At 49.9% G+C, this 12,745-nt stretch overlaps 1 protein-coding gene across 1 annotated transcript in view; it reads right to left on the bottom strand.

The window, feature by feature from the left end:
* Nucleotides 1-12,745, bottom strand: part of LOC112049866 (prolow-density lipoprotein receptor-related protein 1) — a 108,428-nt gene that overhangs the window by 45,770 nt on the left and 49,913 nt on the right. The window contains exons 9-13 of the mRNA XM_052885873.1: nt 10,136-10,627; nt 8,987-10,070; nt 7,313-7,560; nt 1,681-2,917; nt 339-858 (exon numbers count right to left, since the gene is read on the bottom strand). Coding sequence (XP_052741833.1) covers nt 339-858; nt 1,681-2,917; nt 7,313-7,560; nt 8,987-10,070; nt 10,136-10,627 — 3,581 coding nt within the window. The remainder of the gene's footprint in view (nt 1-338; nt 859-1,680; nt 2,918-7,312; nt 7,561-8,986; nt 10,071-10,135; nt 10,628-12,745) is intronic.

The following is a 12,745-nucleotide window of genomic DNA, read 5'->3' on the forward strand; positions in this document are numbered from 1 at the left end:
TTAATTTATTAATTTCAAGTATTTTAAGTAATTTCCAGTAGGTACTTACATACATAATGTTAATAAAATTTTAACAGTGACCATTAGGTAGTCAATACCTGCCTGTCATTGGCTGGATTCGGCTATAGCATAGCTGTGTTGTTTGTAATGTAATACTCTTGAAGTAAAAATGTGTTGCAGTTTTTACTTTTCCACCTCACGCGCAAAAGTGACCTTGAAACTCTCAAATTTTTGAATATGAAAATAATTCGAGTTCCAAGGTTTTTCGTAAATCTTCAAAAAAATATTGGAAGGGTCCACACTTCCCGACCAGACCACGAACTGCCACACCGGCTCACCTCGGGCAGGCACAGCGGCGGCGCGGCGCAGCGGAAGGCGCCGGGCGCGCAGGCGCAGTCCGCCTCGTCCTCGCCGCGCGGGCAGTCGGCGCGCCCGTCGCAGCGCGCCGCCGCCGGCACGCACGCGCCCGCGCACGCCCACTCGTGCGCCGCGCACGCGGGCCGCGCGCACGGGGCCGCCTCGTCGGCGCCGTCGGCGCAGTCCACGCGCCCGTCGCAGCGCCACGCCAGCGGGATGCACTCCACGGCGCCGGCGCCGCCGCAGCGGAACTGCTCGTCCGAGCAGTCCAGCGCGGGCGGCGCGTCGAAGGCGTCCGGCGCGGCGGCGGCGGTGGCGGGCGGCGCGCAGTCCGCCTCGTCGCTGCCGTCGGCGCAGTCGGCGGCGCCGTCGCAGCGCGCGTCGGCCGCGGAGCAGCGGTCGCCGGCGGCGCGCGGGCAGTCGCGCTCGTCGGACGCGTCGGGGCAGTGCGCGGCGCCGTCGCAGCGCGCGCCCACGCCCACGCACGTGCCGTCGTCGCACCTGGCGCAGGACACGTGTGTGACACGTTGTCGTCGTAGAGTCTGATTCGTGTTCATCATTGTGAAGATTTCATCATGAATACCAATATTATCTATACCAATATTATAAAGCGGAAGAGTTCGTTTGTTTGATTGAACTCGATATTCTCAGGTCCGATTTGAAAAATACTTTCAGTAATAGTCCCATTTATCGAGGAAGGCTATAGGCTATATTATATTTTTTTTAAAAATTGGGATTCTTCCTGAAATTCCAATAATGTAACCCAAGGTGTACAAGTTTTGTTTACATGGCGTGCGCTGCAAAAATATTGATGTTAGAATGAAACAATGTACTACAACTTTCTAGAACACATCATTTTCTACAAAAAATGTCGCGACAGCATTTATCTATCTTCTATGTTGATTGATTTAGCTGAAATTTGAAATAGAAATAGATTTTACTCTGTTTTAACACATAGGCTACTTTTTATCCCGGAAAAATCCATGGTTACCGTGGGATTAGTGAAAAACTAAATTTCACGCGGACAAATTAATATATCAAATTAATATATCAAATGAAATTTTACGTCTCAAAAAAATATTGTATTTTTTTTCAATCTAGTAGAACGATAATGAACAATAAAGGTAATAGGTCTTAAATTATTTAAGACCTTTTAAAAAAAGTGTCAACTAGCCTGCTACGAAGTTTTTGCAGAGATTTTCCTGAAATTCAGCTTCAAACACTTAATCTTATCGTGGAGGAACAACACATTTAAGTCGGCGGGCGCCGCGCCTTCGTGGTTGAGTTGCGGCGCGGGGGCAGGGGCGGTGTACTCTACCGCACCTGTACTGTGCGGGCGCGCAGTCGCAGGCCGCCTCGTCGCTGCCGTCGTCGCAGTCGGGCACGCCGTCGCACACGGCGCCCGGCGGCACGCAGCGCCCGCCCGCGCCGCACGCGTGCTGCTCGGCGGGGCACGCGCGCGCCGTGCACAGCCACGGCGCCTCGTCGCTGGCGTCCGCCGCCGCGCAGTGCGGCACGCCGTCGCACGCCAGCGCCGCCGGCACGCAGCCGCCCTCCGCGCACGCGAACTGCGCCGCGCCGCACGCGCCCTCGCCCTCGGCCGGCTCGCACGCGCGCCCGTCGCGCGCCAGCCGCCGGCCCGCGCCGCAGCCGCACGCCGCGCGCCCGCGCTCCGCGGCGCAGCGCTCGGCGCAGCCGCCGTTGTGCGCCGCGCACGGGTCCGGCGCGCAGCGCTGCAGGCCCGGCGCCACCAGCGCCACGGCGCGCGCGCGCGGCGCGTCGCGGGCCAGCGCGCGCACGGCGCCGCCGCCGCTCTCGGCGCCGAACACGCCGCGCGCCGCCCAATCGCTCCACGCCAGCCAGCCGGCGCCCGCCGCCAGCGCGAAGGGGTGCTCGGCGTGCGCGCGCGTCACCAGCTGGCGGTGCGAGCCGTCGTAGCGCATGCGCTCCACGCGGTCCAGGCGCGCGTCGGCCCAGTACAGCAGGCGCGCCGCGTGCTCCAGCGCCAGCCCGTTGGGCATGAGCACGTCGCGCGTGACCAGCGCCTGGCGGCCGCCGCCGTCGGCGCGCACGCGCTCCACGGCGGGGCGCGCCGGGCTCCAGTCGCTCCAGTACAGGCGGCGCTCGCACGGCTCGTAGTCCACGGCGCGCGGGCGGGCGGCGGCGCGCAGGCGCAGCACGGTGCGCACGAGGCGCGCGCGCGCGGCCGGCGGCGCCGCCAGCAGCGCGGGCAGCGACGCGGCGCGCAGCGCGGGCGGCCCGGCGCCGGTCCAGTACAGCGCGCGCTCGGCGGCCGCGAACACGAGCCCCTCGATGGCGCCCGCGCCCGCCAGCAGCTCGCGGTGCCCGCTGCCGTTGAAGTGCACGGCGCGCAGCGCGCCGGCGCGCAGGTCGGAGTAGAAGAGCGTGCGCGTGTCGTACTCGTAGGCCAGCGCCGCGGCGTCGCGCAGCGCGGCGTGCGTCACGGGCGGGTACGGCGCGTTGAGCCGCGCCGCGTCATCGCCGAGCCGCACGCTGGCGAGCGAGGCGCCGCGCGAGTACACCAGGAACGTGTCGGACGCTGCGGGCGAAAGGGTCGTTTCGTTATTTCGTTCACTAAGACACCGACAATAACGACGCAGTAAGTATATTATTTCAAAAACTGAATATGGAAAAACTAAGTGTACATTTACACGAGCGGCAGCCGACTGCAGTCGGCGACGCCGTTGGCTGCCGCCGAGACGTCGACTGCGGTCGTCGGTAGAGTGGCCGCTCGTGTAAATGAACCCTAACATAAGGTGAGGACACTCAACCGAGTAGTAATAAGCAAAAAAGTCTAATTTTTAACCGACTTCAAAAAGGAGGAGGTTCTCAATTCGGTCGATATTTTTTTTTTTATGTATGTACACCGTTTACTCAAAGACGCCTGGACCGATTTCAAAAATTCTTTTTTTGTTTGAAACGGTATAGTCCCCATTTGGTCCCATTCCCATCATGTCAAGATCTGATGATGGAATCCTGGAGAAATTGAGGGGAACTTTCGAAAATTATATGGGTGTCTAGTGTGTTCGTATATTTTTCCATTTAGTACTTTTAAGCACTACAAATTCATGAAGGCTTAAAATCGATCTGATGATGGGTTGTGACTGTCATTAGGGGTCTGATGTATTCGTTTGAGATGAAATTTTACACTGAAAATGGAAAAATAATAAAAATTTTAATAAAAAAAATACAACCGACTTCAAAACCTAAAAACTAGAGATGCGCCGAGTAACACTTTTGCCGAGTAACGATTACCGAGTTTTACTCAGTTAATTTTTTTTTCAACCGAGTACTCGGCCGAGTAACTCGGTTCAATCAAATTCCCATTTCGCGCGCGTAAACAAGTATTAATTCAATTCAAAATTGTTTTTTTCAAGTAGGCTTAGTTTACAAGCACTTTTGAAACGTCAAGTTTGGCTATTTGTAGTGACTCTACCACCAGCTCAGAAGGCGCAGTTTCTGTTGAGAAGAGCGACGGGAAATTCAACAGTTGCTCTTTTAAATCTTTCATTTTAATTTATTTGAGATTTTCAAAGATTTCCTAAATTACTTATATGTACCTAAATAATGCTTTTCTTAAACAAGGTATACTCGGCATTCACCGACCGAGTTATTCGGCCGAGTACGAGTATCAAAAAATCCGCCGAGTACGCCGAGTACCGAGTATCAACCGAGTACTCGGCCCATCTCTACTAAAAACGTACCCACTAAACTAAAAAGTGAAAAATAACATCATAATATGTTCTACCTGCTGATCAGTATGAAGACGGTGCTTAGCCGGTGTTGTCTTAATTTAAGCCATTTCTGACAGGACCACATGAAACAACACTGTCTGCAAAATCTAAATCTATAAGATATTCTCACATGGCTTGAATTAATACATCACCGGCTTAGCACCAACTTCATACTGATCAGCAAGTAGAACATATTATGATGTTATTTTTCACTTTTTAGTTTAGTGGGTACATTTTTAGGTTTTGAAGTCGGTTGTATTTTTTTTATTAAAATTTTTTTAGAGTTCCGAACGTACGTAGTAAAACGGAATCCTTATAATCCCCCTCGCGCACATTATTTTTATTAAGGTCTATCTATTTTCTTTTAATGTACTGGACAATCTAATTGAAATTTGGTACACATATCAATTCTTGTGACCCAAATACAAGGATGTATCGTATAGGTAAAATTTGAATATGGTAAGATGAAAATTACGAAAACAAACTTATTTTAACTGCATCGTGTGATACATCAAACAGACGAGCTCGGTAAGAGGATTGTAAATATATTTATTTTGTAATTTTATAATAAATAATTTTCAAGATATTCAAGAAAATAGACCAGTCCCCCCACCTTTTCTTCGAAACTACCAAACCTAAAATTTTGAAAAAAAAATTCATAAGTTAGCTTTCAACTTGATTTCTGGAAAACCTCAGAAATATAAAATTGGGGGGAAACATGGAAATTTCAAAAAAAAAAACTTGCTTGAACTGCACCGTCTGGTACATCAAACAAACAAGCTTGTTAAGAAGATTGCAAATATTTTTTTTTTTTGGTATTTTGAAATAAATAGTTTTCGAGTTATTCAAGAAAATAGAACATTCCCTCCCTTTTCTCCGTAACTACCAAACCTAAAATTTTGAAAAAAATATTGAATTAGCTTTCTACTTGAAGATTTCTGGAAAATTTTAAAACTTTTAAATTTTTTCACATCTTAACTATCGTAGTAAATCATTCAATATTGTGCTTACCAACTTGCATATTATTATTATTAAACCTATTCATCAAAACTAATGTTAAGTTTTGTAATTTGACAAATATTTAACGAAACAAATAAGTCCATTCTGTGAACAGAATATGGGTATTTAAAGAAAGGGCTTGCTGAGAGTAACTTGAAAAATAATGTAACAACACTCTAAATCCAATATGGCGGACTTCATATAAATGGCGAACTAAGTTTTTTATGCACTCGAATAACTCGAATTATTTTAAAACAAAAAACCCGACTGCTTAAGCGTAATGAACTGAAAAGAGAAAAACAAATGTGTATCTAATAATATATGTTTAGAAAGTTCTGACTAAATTCTTTATTTTGCCACATGCAGTAACAAATATTGGTATTTCATTATTTGCCCTAAGAAAGTATTATTTGTTCTTTTAAATAAATCGATGCAGTACCTACCACTTTCGGATTAAGCATTGGTGCAAGGTTGCAAGGTGCAATTTTCAATATTCGTGTATAACCTCCTTGCTCGTATATTTTGGCACCTGACCCCGCTATGTGTTGAAGGCGAATAGCCAGATCTAGCTGGATGACATCGCTAGAACACTTTGGTTGTGAAGGGTTCTCTCCTAGAATCATAGGAAGTTCATTCTCAAGTACTGATAATGTCGACTTCTACGAGTCGAATCTACGAGTAGGTACTTCAGCGCTGCTGTATCCGGATTGACGACCGTATTAGTCGAATGAAATTCACTGGCGGTATCAGCAACTTTCTAGTTGAAAAAAATTAAGCATTGGCACTTTCTATCATAAGAAAATACCAAACAGAATATGTTTTCACCTATTCTATTCCCTTAAGATTATCTGCAATCTAATTTTCATTTTGATTTTTTAATATTTTTTACAGCCCTTGATTACAATCTCACCTGATGGTGAGTGACGGTGCAATCTAAGATGGCAGCGGGCCAACTTGATAGGAGAAGGATGATAATCCACACCCTAAATCGCTTGGCGGTACTTCTTTTTCGGTAGGGTGCCACAGCCAAAACCTTCCACCAGCCAAGAATTTATCGCCGTGGGTTAATTAAGACAAGGTGATGGTCCCGGAGACCGCCACGCTATGCTTAATGCCAACAATGTAATGTAATTAATATCGTGAATTATGATTTTAAATTGATTAATTCTAAGGGAATATCATACATATTCCCTTAGAATTAATCATAATAAGAATCATAATTTCAAAATTATTATTTGCGTTAGTTACGGTAAAAATGATAGTCCCTAAGACTACCCGCAATGCTATGAATAATGAGACAATTATCAAATGTTACATTGATATTTTTTCTCATGTCGTTTATAGAGTGATAATCCCGTAGATTACCCGCGATGTTATGTTGCAAACATCCGTTTTTTTTTTCAAGTTATAACCCCGTAGGTTAACCATGATGTCTATTGACATAAAAAGATTATGAGGGTATATGAAATTATTTTACCTTCATTGTTTAATGTGTCCTGCAACGCGGACAATGAAGCGGGCGATGACTTGATGAGTTTTTCGATTCTGATGACACTGTTGATGAGGTGGACAATCTTCTCGGAGACTTGGACGACCTTTCTTTGTGTCGTGCGCGCGTCAGTATCTTACCCAATTTCTTAAATTTTTTTGCTATATTATCGTATTCTTCAGATAAAGGAGTTCGTTTTCCAATTTCTAACACTAACAAAGGAAAGTAATCTTTGAACTGTTTGTTTCGTTATTCAAAAAACTGACGCGTAGGCACGTGTAGCCCGGCGAAGCACAGAATGTGTAATGAAGATTACAGATCCGGTAGCAGAGATACCAGTATAAAAAAAAATCTATCTCAAATGCAGTGTGGACTGGCAGCACCGTGTGTTTACTACTGTGTATACTTTGTGGTAATCTAGAGGACAAACCTGAAGCATAATAGGTTACAACACTGAGCACAATTTTGTCTTTAATTCCATTATATATTTATCTATATATAGTTTTTACACTTCCTAAACACACAATTCGACATTGTAGACGATATTTAGGTATTAGGTATTTATTTAAATAACTTTCGTTGTAGACCACAACTAACATTGAGTTGACTATAAATTTCCTCTTTTGAGCGCCTCATTTTTCATACGTTAACACAGACACGGCGCCTCGCAGCCGCCGTGCTCGCGCGCGCACGGGCCGGGGCCGTTACTCACGCGTGCAGTTCTTGCCGTCGGCTGCCAGGTCGCCGTGCGGGCACACGCAGCGCGCCGCGCGCCCGTCCCACAGACACAGCGCCTCGCAGCCGCCGTGCTCGCGCGCGCACGGGCTGGGCGCGGGAAGCTCGTCGGGCGCCGCGGCCAGCGCCAGCGCCTCGAGGCCAGCGCCCAGGCCGCCCGCCAGCACGCGCCGCGCCGTCAGGTTAGCCAGCGGTGCCGCCGCCAAACTGCCGCCTGCCAGCGCCCTGCAGCCGAGGACGGTGTGTCAGTGCGATGGCTCCTAATCCTTGAATCGATAATCCTTATCCTACAATGTTGTGATGGGGGATTTCAACGCAAAGCTGGGCGAACGTAGCGGTTCAGAGTTGAAAGTGGATTTGGATACGGGCAACGGAACCACAGGGGCCAAATGTTGGCTGACTTCATGGAGAAGGAGGATCTCTTTATGATGAACTCCTTCTTCAAGAGGCCACCACACAGGAAACGGACCTGGATGAGCTCGATGGTTTCACAAAAAACGATATGGACTTCATGTTGTCTACCAGACGGCAAATATTCAACGATGTTTCTGTGATCCATAGGGTGAAAACCGGTAGCGATCACCGAATGGTTAGAGGCACGTTGCATATCAACATTCAGCTGGAACGGTATCGACTGGTGAAGTCTACGCTCCGACCTACTCGTGCCCATATTCAAGACCCCGAGTCCTTTCAACTAGAACTGCAGAACCGCTTTGATTGGCTAGCAAATTGCGAAACTGTGGACGATCTGAATAATAGGTTCGTGGAAACTGTTCATTCCGTTGGGTCTAAGTTCTATAAGACCCACCGTACGAAAAGAACCAAAAAGTTCTCGGACCATACACTTAAACTCATGCAAGAGAGGCAAGAAATGAGCTGGAGCGAAACGCGTGTTTTTAACGGAGAATTAGTGTTTTTTTTTTGGTTTCCGTATGATTTTCTTGTTGCGTTGAGACATGTAACTGTAGCCTACACGACGAAGTAAGCGCGGATGAATTTGGATGACTAACTAACCTTGCCGCGGTAGTGGACGATAAAATTATTCTGTACATTGAAAAGCGTAGTGCTGGAACAACAAATGGATTCACTTACGATTAGGAGTTTTTTATACTATTATCTCCCACGTTTACCTCTACATACTAATTATTCATCTTCACAGTAGTCGGTTAATTATGTTACTGGGTAAAAGCATCTCCTTTAATATCCAAAATTGTAGACTTTGTACATTTAATTTTCAATTAAAATAAATCATTGAATATTGAACTAAACTATTTTATTTTCTCGCAATCGTAGTGAAAAGCAGAGTGTAACACGTGGGGCTAAACCACTAAACTCGGTTTCTATTTAGCGGCCCTCGCCTACGTCTCGGGCCCTAAAAATACCTCGTATATAATGGGTCTTTTTAGCCCCTTGTATAACAATCTACTATGTAGTGTATGTTATAATTTTAAGTAGCTCAAACAAATCCTGAAACTTCCTGAACACACAACTCGACATCGTAGACGATATTTAGGTATTATTTGTAAATAACGTTCGTTGTTGACCACAACTAACATTGAGATGTGGAAATGTCCTCTTTTGAGCGCCTCATTTTTCATGCGCTAGTAACCTCTAACAGTATTTAATATCATGCATAGAATTATAAAGTTACGTGTCGAGCCAGTAGAGCAGGCCGGCGTGCGGCGCCAGCGCCACCGCGTGCGCCAGCGGGCCCCCCACGCGCTCCGCCGCGCCCTCCGCGCCCTCCGCGTACCCCGCGCGCCACAGCGCGCCCTCCGCCAGCCAGTACGCGCGCCGCTCGCCCGCCGCCAGCGCCAGCGCCGCCAGCGCGCCGCCCGCGTGCAGCTGCGCGCCGCGCGACGCGTCCAGCCGCGCGCGCCGCACGCGCCCGCCGCCCGCCAGCACCAGGTACCCGGCGCGCCCGTCCACCGCCAGCGCCGTCACGCGCAGCGGCGTCGTGTCGCGCAGCACGCAGCGGTGCGAGCCGTCCATGCGCGCCACCAGCAGCAGCGCGCGCGCCGCGTCCGCCCAGTACACCGTGCGCGCCACCGGGTCCAGCGCCAGCGCCGCCAGCGCCGCGCCCGCCGCCGCGTCCGCCGCCGGCTCCTGGCGCAGCACGCGCGCGCGCGCCTCGCCGCTGCGCCGCGCGCGCCACACCTCGCCCGCCTCGGGGTCGGCCCAGTACAGCCACTGCTCCGCCGCGTCGTACGCCAGCGCCGCCGCGCGCCCCACGCGCGCCAGCGCCGGCAGCGCGTCCGCGCCGTCCGCCGCCCGCACGCCGCGCAGCTCCGCGCCCAGCGACAGCAGCAGCAGCTCCTCCGGCGCGCACTCCGCGCCGCGCGCCCGGTAGCCCGCGGCGCAGCGGCACGCCGAGCGCTCCGCCGCCAGCGGCACGCACAGGTGCCGGCACGGCTCGCGCCGCAGTGCGCACGCGCCCGCGCCCGCCGGCCGCGCGCCTTCGTACTGCAGCAGCGCCAGCGCGCCCGCGCCCAGCTCCGCGTCCTCGGCGCGCACGCTGGGCGCGGCGCACTGTGGCGGCGCGCACGCCAGCACGGCCGCGCGCGCCGCGTCCGCCCACAGCAGCTCGCCCGCGCCCAGTGCCAGCGCCGCGGGGCGCGCGCCCGGCGGCAGCGGCACGAGCGCGGCGCGGCCGGAGCGCAGGTCGAGCGCGTGCACGGTGGCGCTGCCGCGGTTCACCCAGTACAGCGCGTCGCCCGCCGCGTCCAGCGCCAGGCCTGCAACGCGCGCTCGTGAGCGAGGGCGGGGGCGGGAGGGGCCGGGGCGGGGGGCGCACACTCACTCGCGGGCTGCGCCAGCGCGGGCGCGTCGGCGCGCCGCAGCAGCACGCGGCGCGCCGAGCCGTCGCCGGCCGCCGCCTCCACGCGCTCGTCGCCCGGCTCCGCCAGCGCCCAGTACAGGCGGCCGCGCGGCGGGTCGACGGCCAGCGCGGAGGCGTGCTCGAAGCCGGCCAGCAGCGGGCTGGCGCGCTCGCCGCGCAGGCCGCTGACGGTGAGCCGGCCGCGCGCCACGAAGTACAGCAGGCGCGCCGCCCAGTCCAGCGCCAGCGCGCGCCCATCCGCGGCCGCCAGCGGCTGGCGCTCGCCGCCGCGCAGCTCGGCGCGCACGAGCTGGCCGTCGTCGGCGTCGACCCAGTACAGCGCGCGCTCCTCGGCCAGGAAGGCGAGCGCGACGGGCGCGCCCACGTGCGCGCCGCCCAGCTCCGGGCCCGGCGAGTCGGCGCCCACGCCGCGCACGGCGCCGCGCAGCCCCACCAGCAGCACGCGCTCATGCGCTGCGCCGGCGCCGTGGGAGCATTAGTTAATTTCAGTTTTAAAAACAAAAAACTCGACTGCAAGTCGTTCCCGCCAACCGATCGGTACCCCTCTCTAACGCCCCACTCTTTACCGAAACAACGCGCGCTCTTTACGTCGCACGTCATACCGCCGACGTCATATCGTACGTCTCAGACTACTATTTTTTACACATGGTTAATATTTTTAGAGCTGTCTTTAATTCTATAAATTTTGTTACTGAGGACAAAGATCTGATCTTACATTAAAAGAACAAATATACAAATTATTTTTTCACTACTCTTGCTCAAAAACACTGTCATATTACCACTCCACAGCGGGGCTAAACAAGCATATTAGCCTCTAGGGGCTAAAGTAATTTTGTTTTTTTAATTCTTTTCTGTTACGAGTACTAGCCAAGTACTAGTCTACTATAAAACGGAGGAGGTTTTATTCGAAAATAGAATCATTATAGGTAAGGCACTGATTGTTTTGAAAAATAAATAAAAAACTTTAAATTGGAATGAAATGCAGCGTTCTTGTCTGTGGAATGCGTTTATTTTTTTATTTAATTTTTATTGAGTTGCGAATAGAACGAGATTTGAAGACATGGGACATCCTTTACGGTGTAATACCTTTGCCGCTTTCTCATGTGAAAAAAATAAAATTAAAAAGCGAGAATTTAAAAAATAATTGGCGTGAATAATACACACTTGATTTTTTTCAGAAATTCGTTGTCAATTTGTGACCGTAACTTACATATTTTTCAACAATAATTGTTATTAAAATATTGACCGTAACTGGAAGCTTTATATTGAGAGTAGCATTTCCGTTTCCGTCGATTTCATACCAGTTTTCGTACTTTTATTGACGTCACGTCTGGCTATGTGGCGCCACCTGGCGGTGTCGGGCTCGGGAAGTTTCGTAAATCGCTGAGCGCGACTTTAGCTCATTGGCGTTTTGTTTACCGTCGAAGCAACATCTTGCAATCAGTTGGTACCCGACATTGCAAGATAAAGTGTAATAAGTGAAGTGAATTCGCTGTGAGTACTTTATATTTTATTACGTTGTAATTATTACGTTGTTACATACAAAATTAATTATTAAATTAATAATTAAATTATGTAAAATTTCAAATTTCATTTGAAAATAGTACGTGATCATTATTTTAACGGTTTTTCCGTTCGGATCACTACTTCATGTGTTTGAAAGTCTTGCTTTTTTGCAAATGTTTTCGTACTTGCATGTATATAATAATATTTTCTTTGTAGTGATTTTTCAACAGTTAAAATAGTATTAAAAGTGGCGGGGCCCAGCGGGCTTCCTAAAAATGTGAAACCAAAGTGAACGTTCTAGCAATAGACTGTTGTCTAACATAATATAATATATACTGCAAAACGAACGCGTGGCCAGTGGCTTTCGTTTCAAAGGAGTACATAAATTACGAATGCTCGAAGACAAGTTAGACAAAGAGTTTTTGGAAGTTACTCAAACATATTGTTACTTCAATTCAAACCGGCATTGAAAAAAGGTTCACAGATCCCGCCAGAATTTAACACAGGAATTTTGATTGGATGTAAATTACTGGTCTAATAAATAGCCACCCCACGCAGGGGTAAGGCGTAGACACTGTTAACGTGGCTGGACACATTTGCAGTCAAATATCGGTCTAATAGATTACCGCCCCTCGCGGGGGCAAGGTATACACAGTTTTTTAACGTTCCTGGACGTATTTGCAAAACCAACTTACTGAGTAAGGTATAAAAAGTTTAAATATACCTGGACGTATTTGCACAGTCAAATATCGGACTAATAGATTACCGCCCCTCATGGGGACGAGGTTATAGAAAGTGTTAACATTCCTAGACGTATTTCCAGTCAAATACTGAGGATCGCCGCCCCTCGCAAGGGCAAGGCACGAATAGTGTTGAAATTTCATCACGTAGAACACACAACACGGAATATACATACAATGCGCAAACGCTCATGCACAGCCATGCTTGCATGATAATTACAACCCACCCTCGCGGGGTGTTTATCTCTTTATATAAATTATTCAAATACCGGTGTCCTTGATCGCCACCGTCGCGGGCGTATGCATGAAGAGTAATGTTCCATCG

The sequence above is a fragment of the Bicyclus anynana genome, chromosome 2, assembly GCF_947172395.1.
Source record: "Bicyclus anynana chromosome 2, ilBicAnyn1.1, whole genome shotgun sequence".
Lineage (NCBI taxonomy): Eukaryota > Metazoa > Arthropoda > Insecta > Lepidoptera > Nymphalidae > Bicyclus > Bicyclus anynana.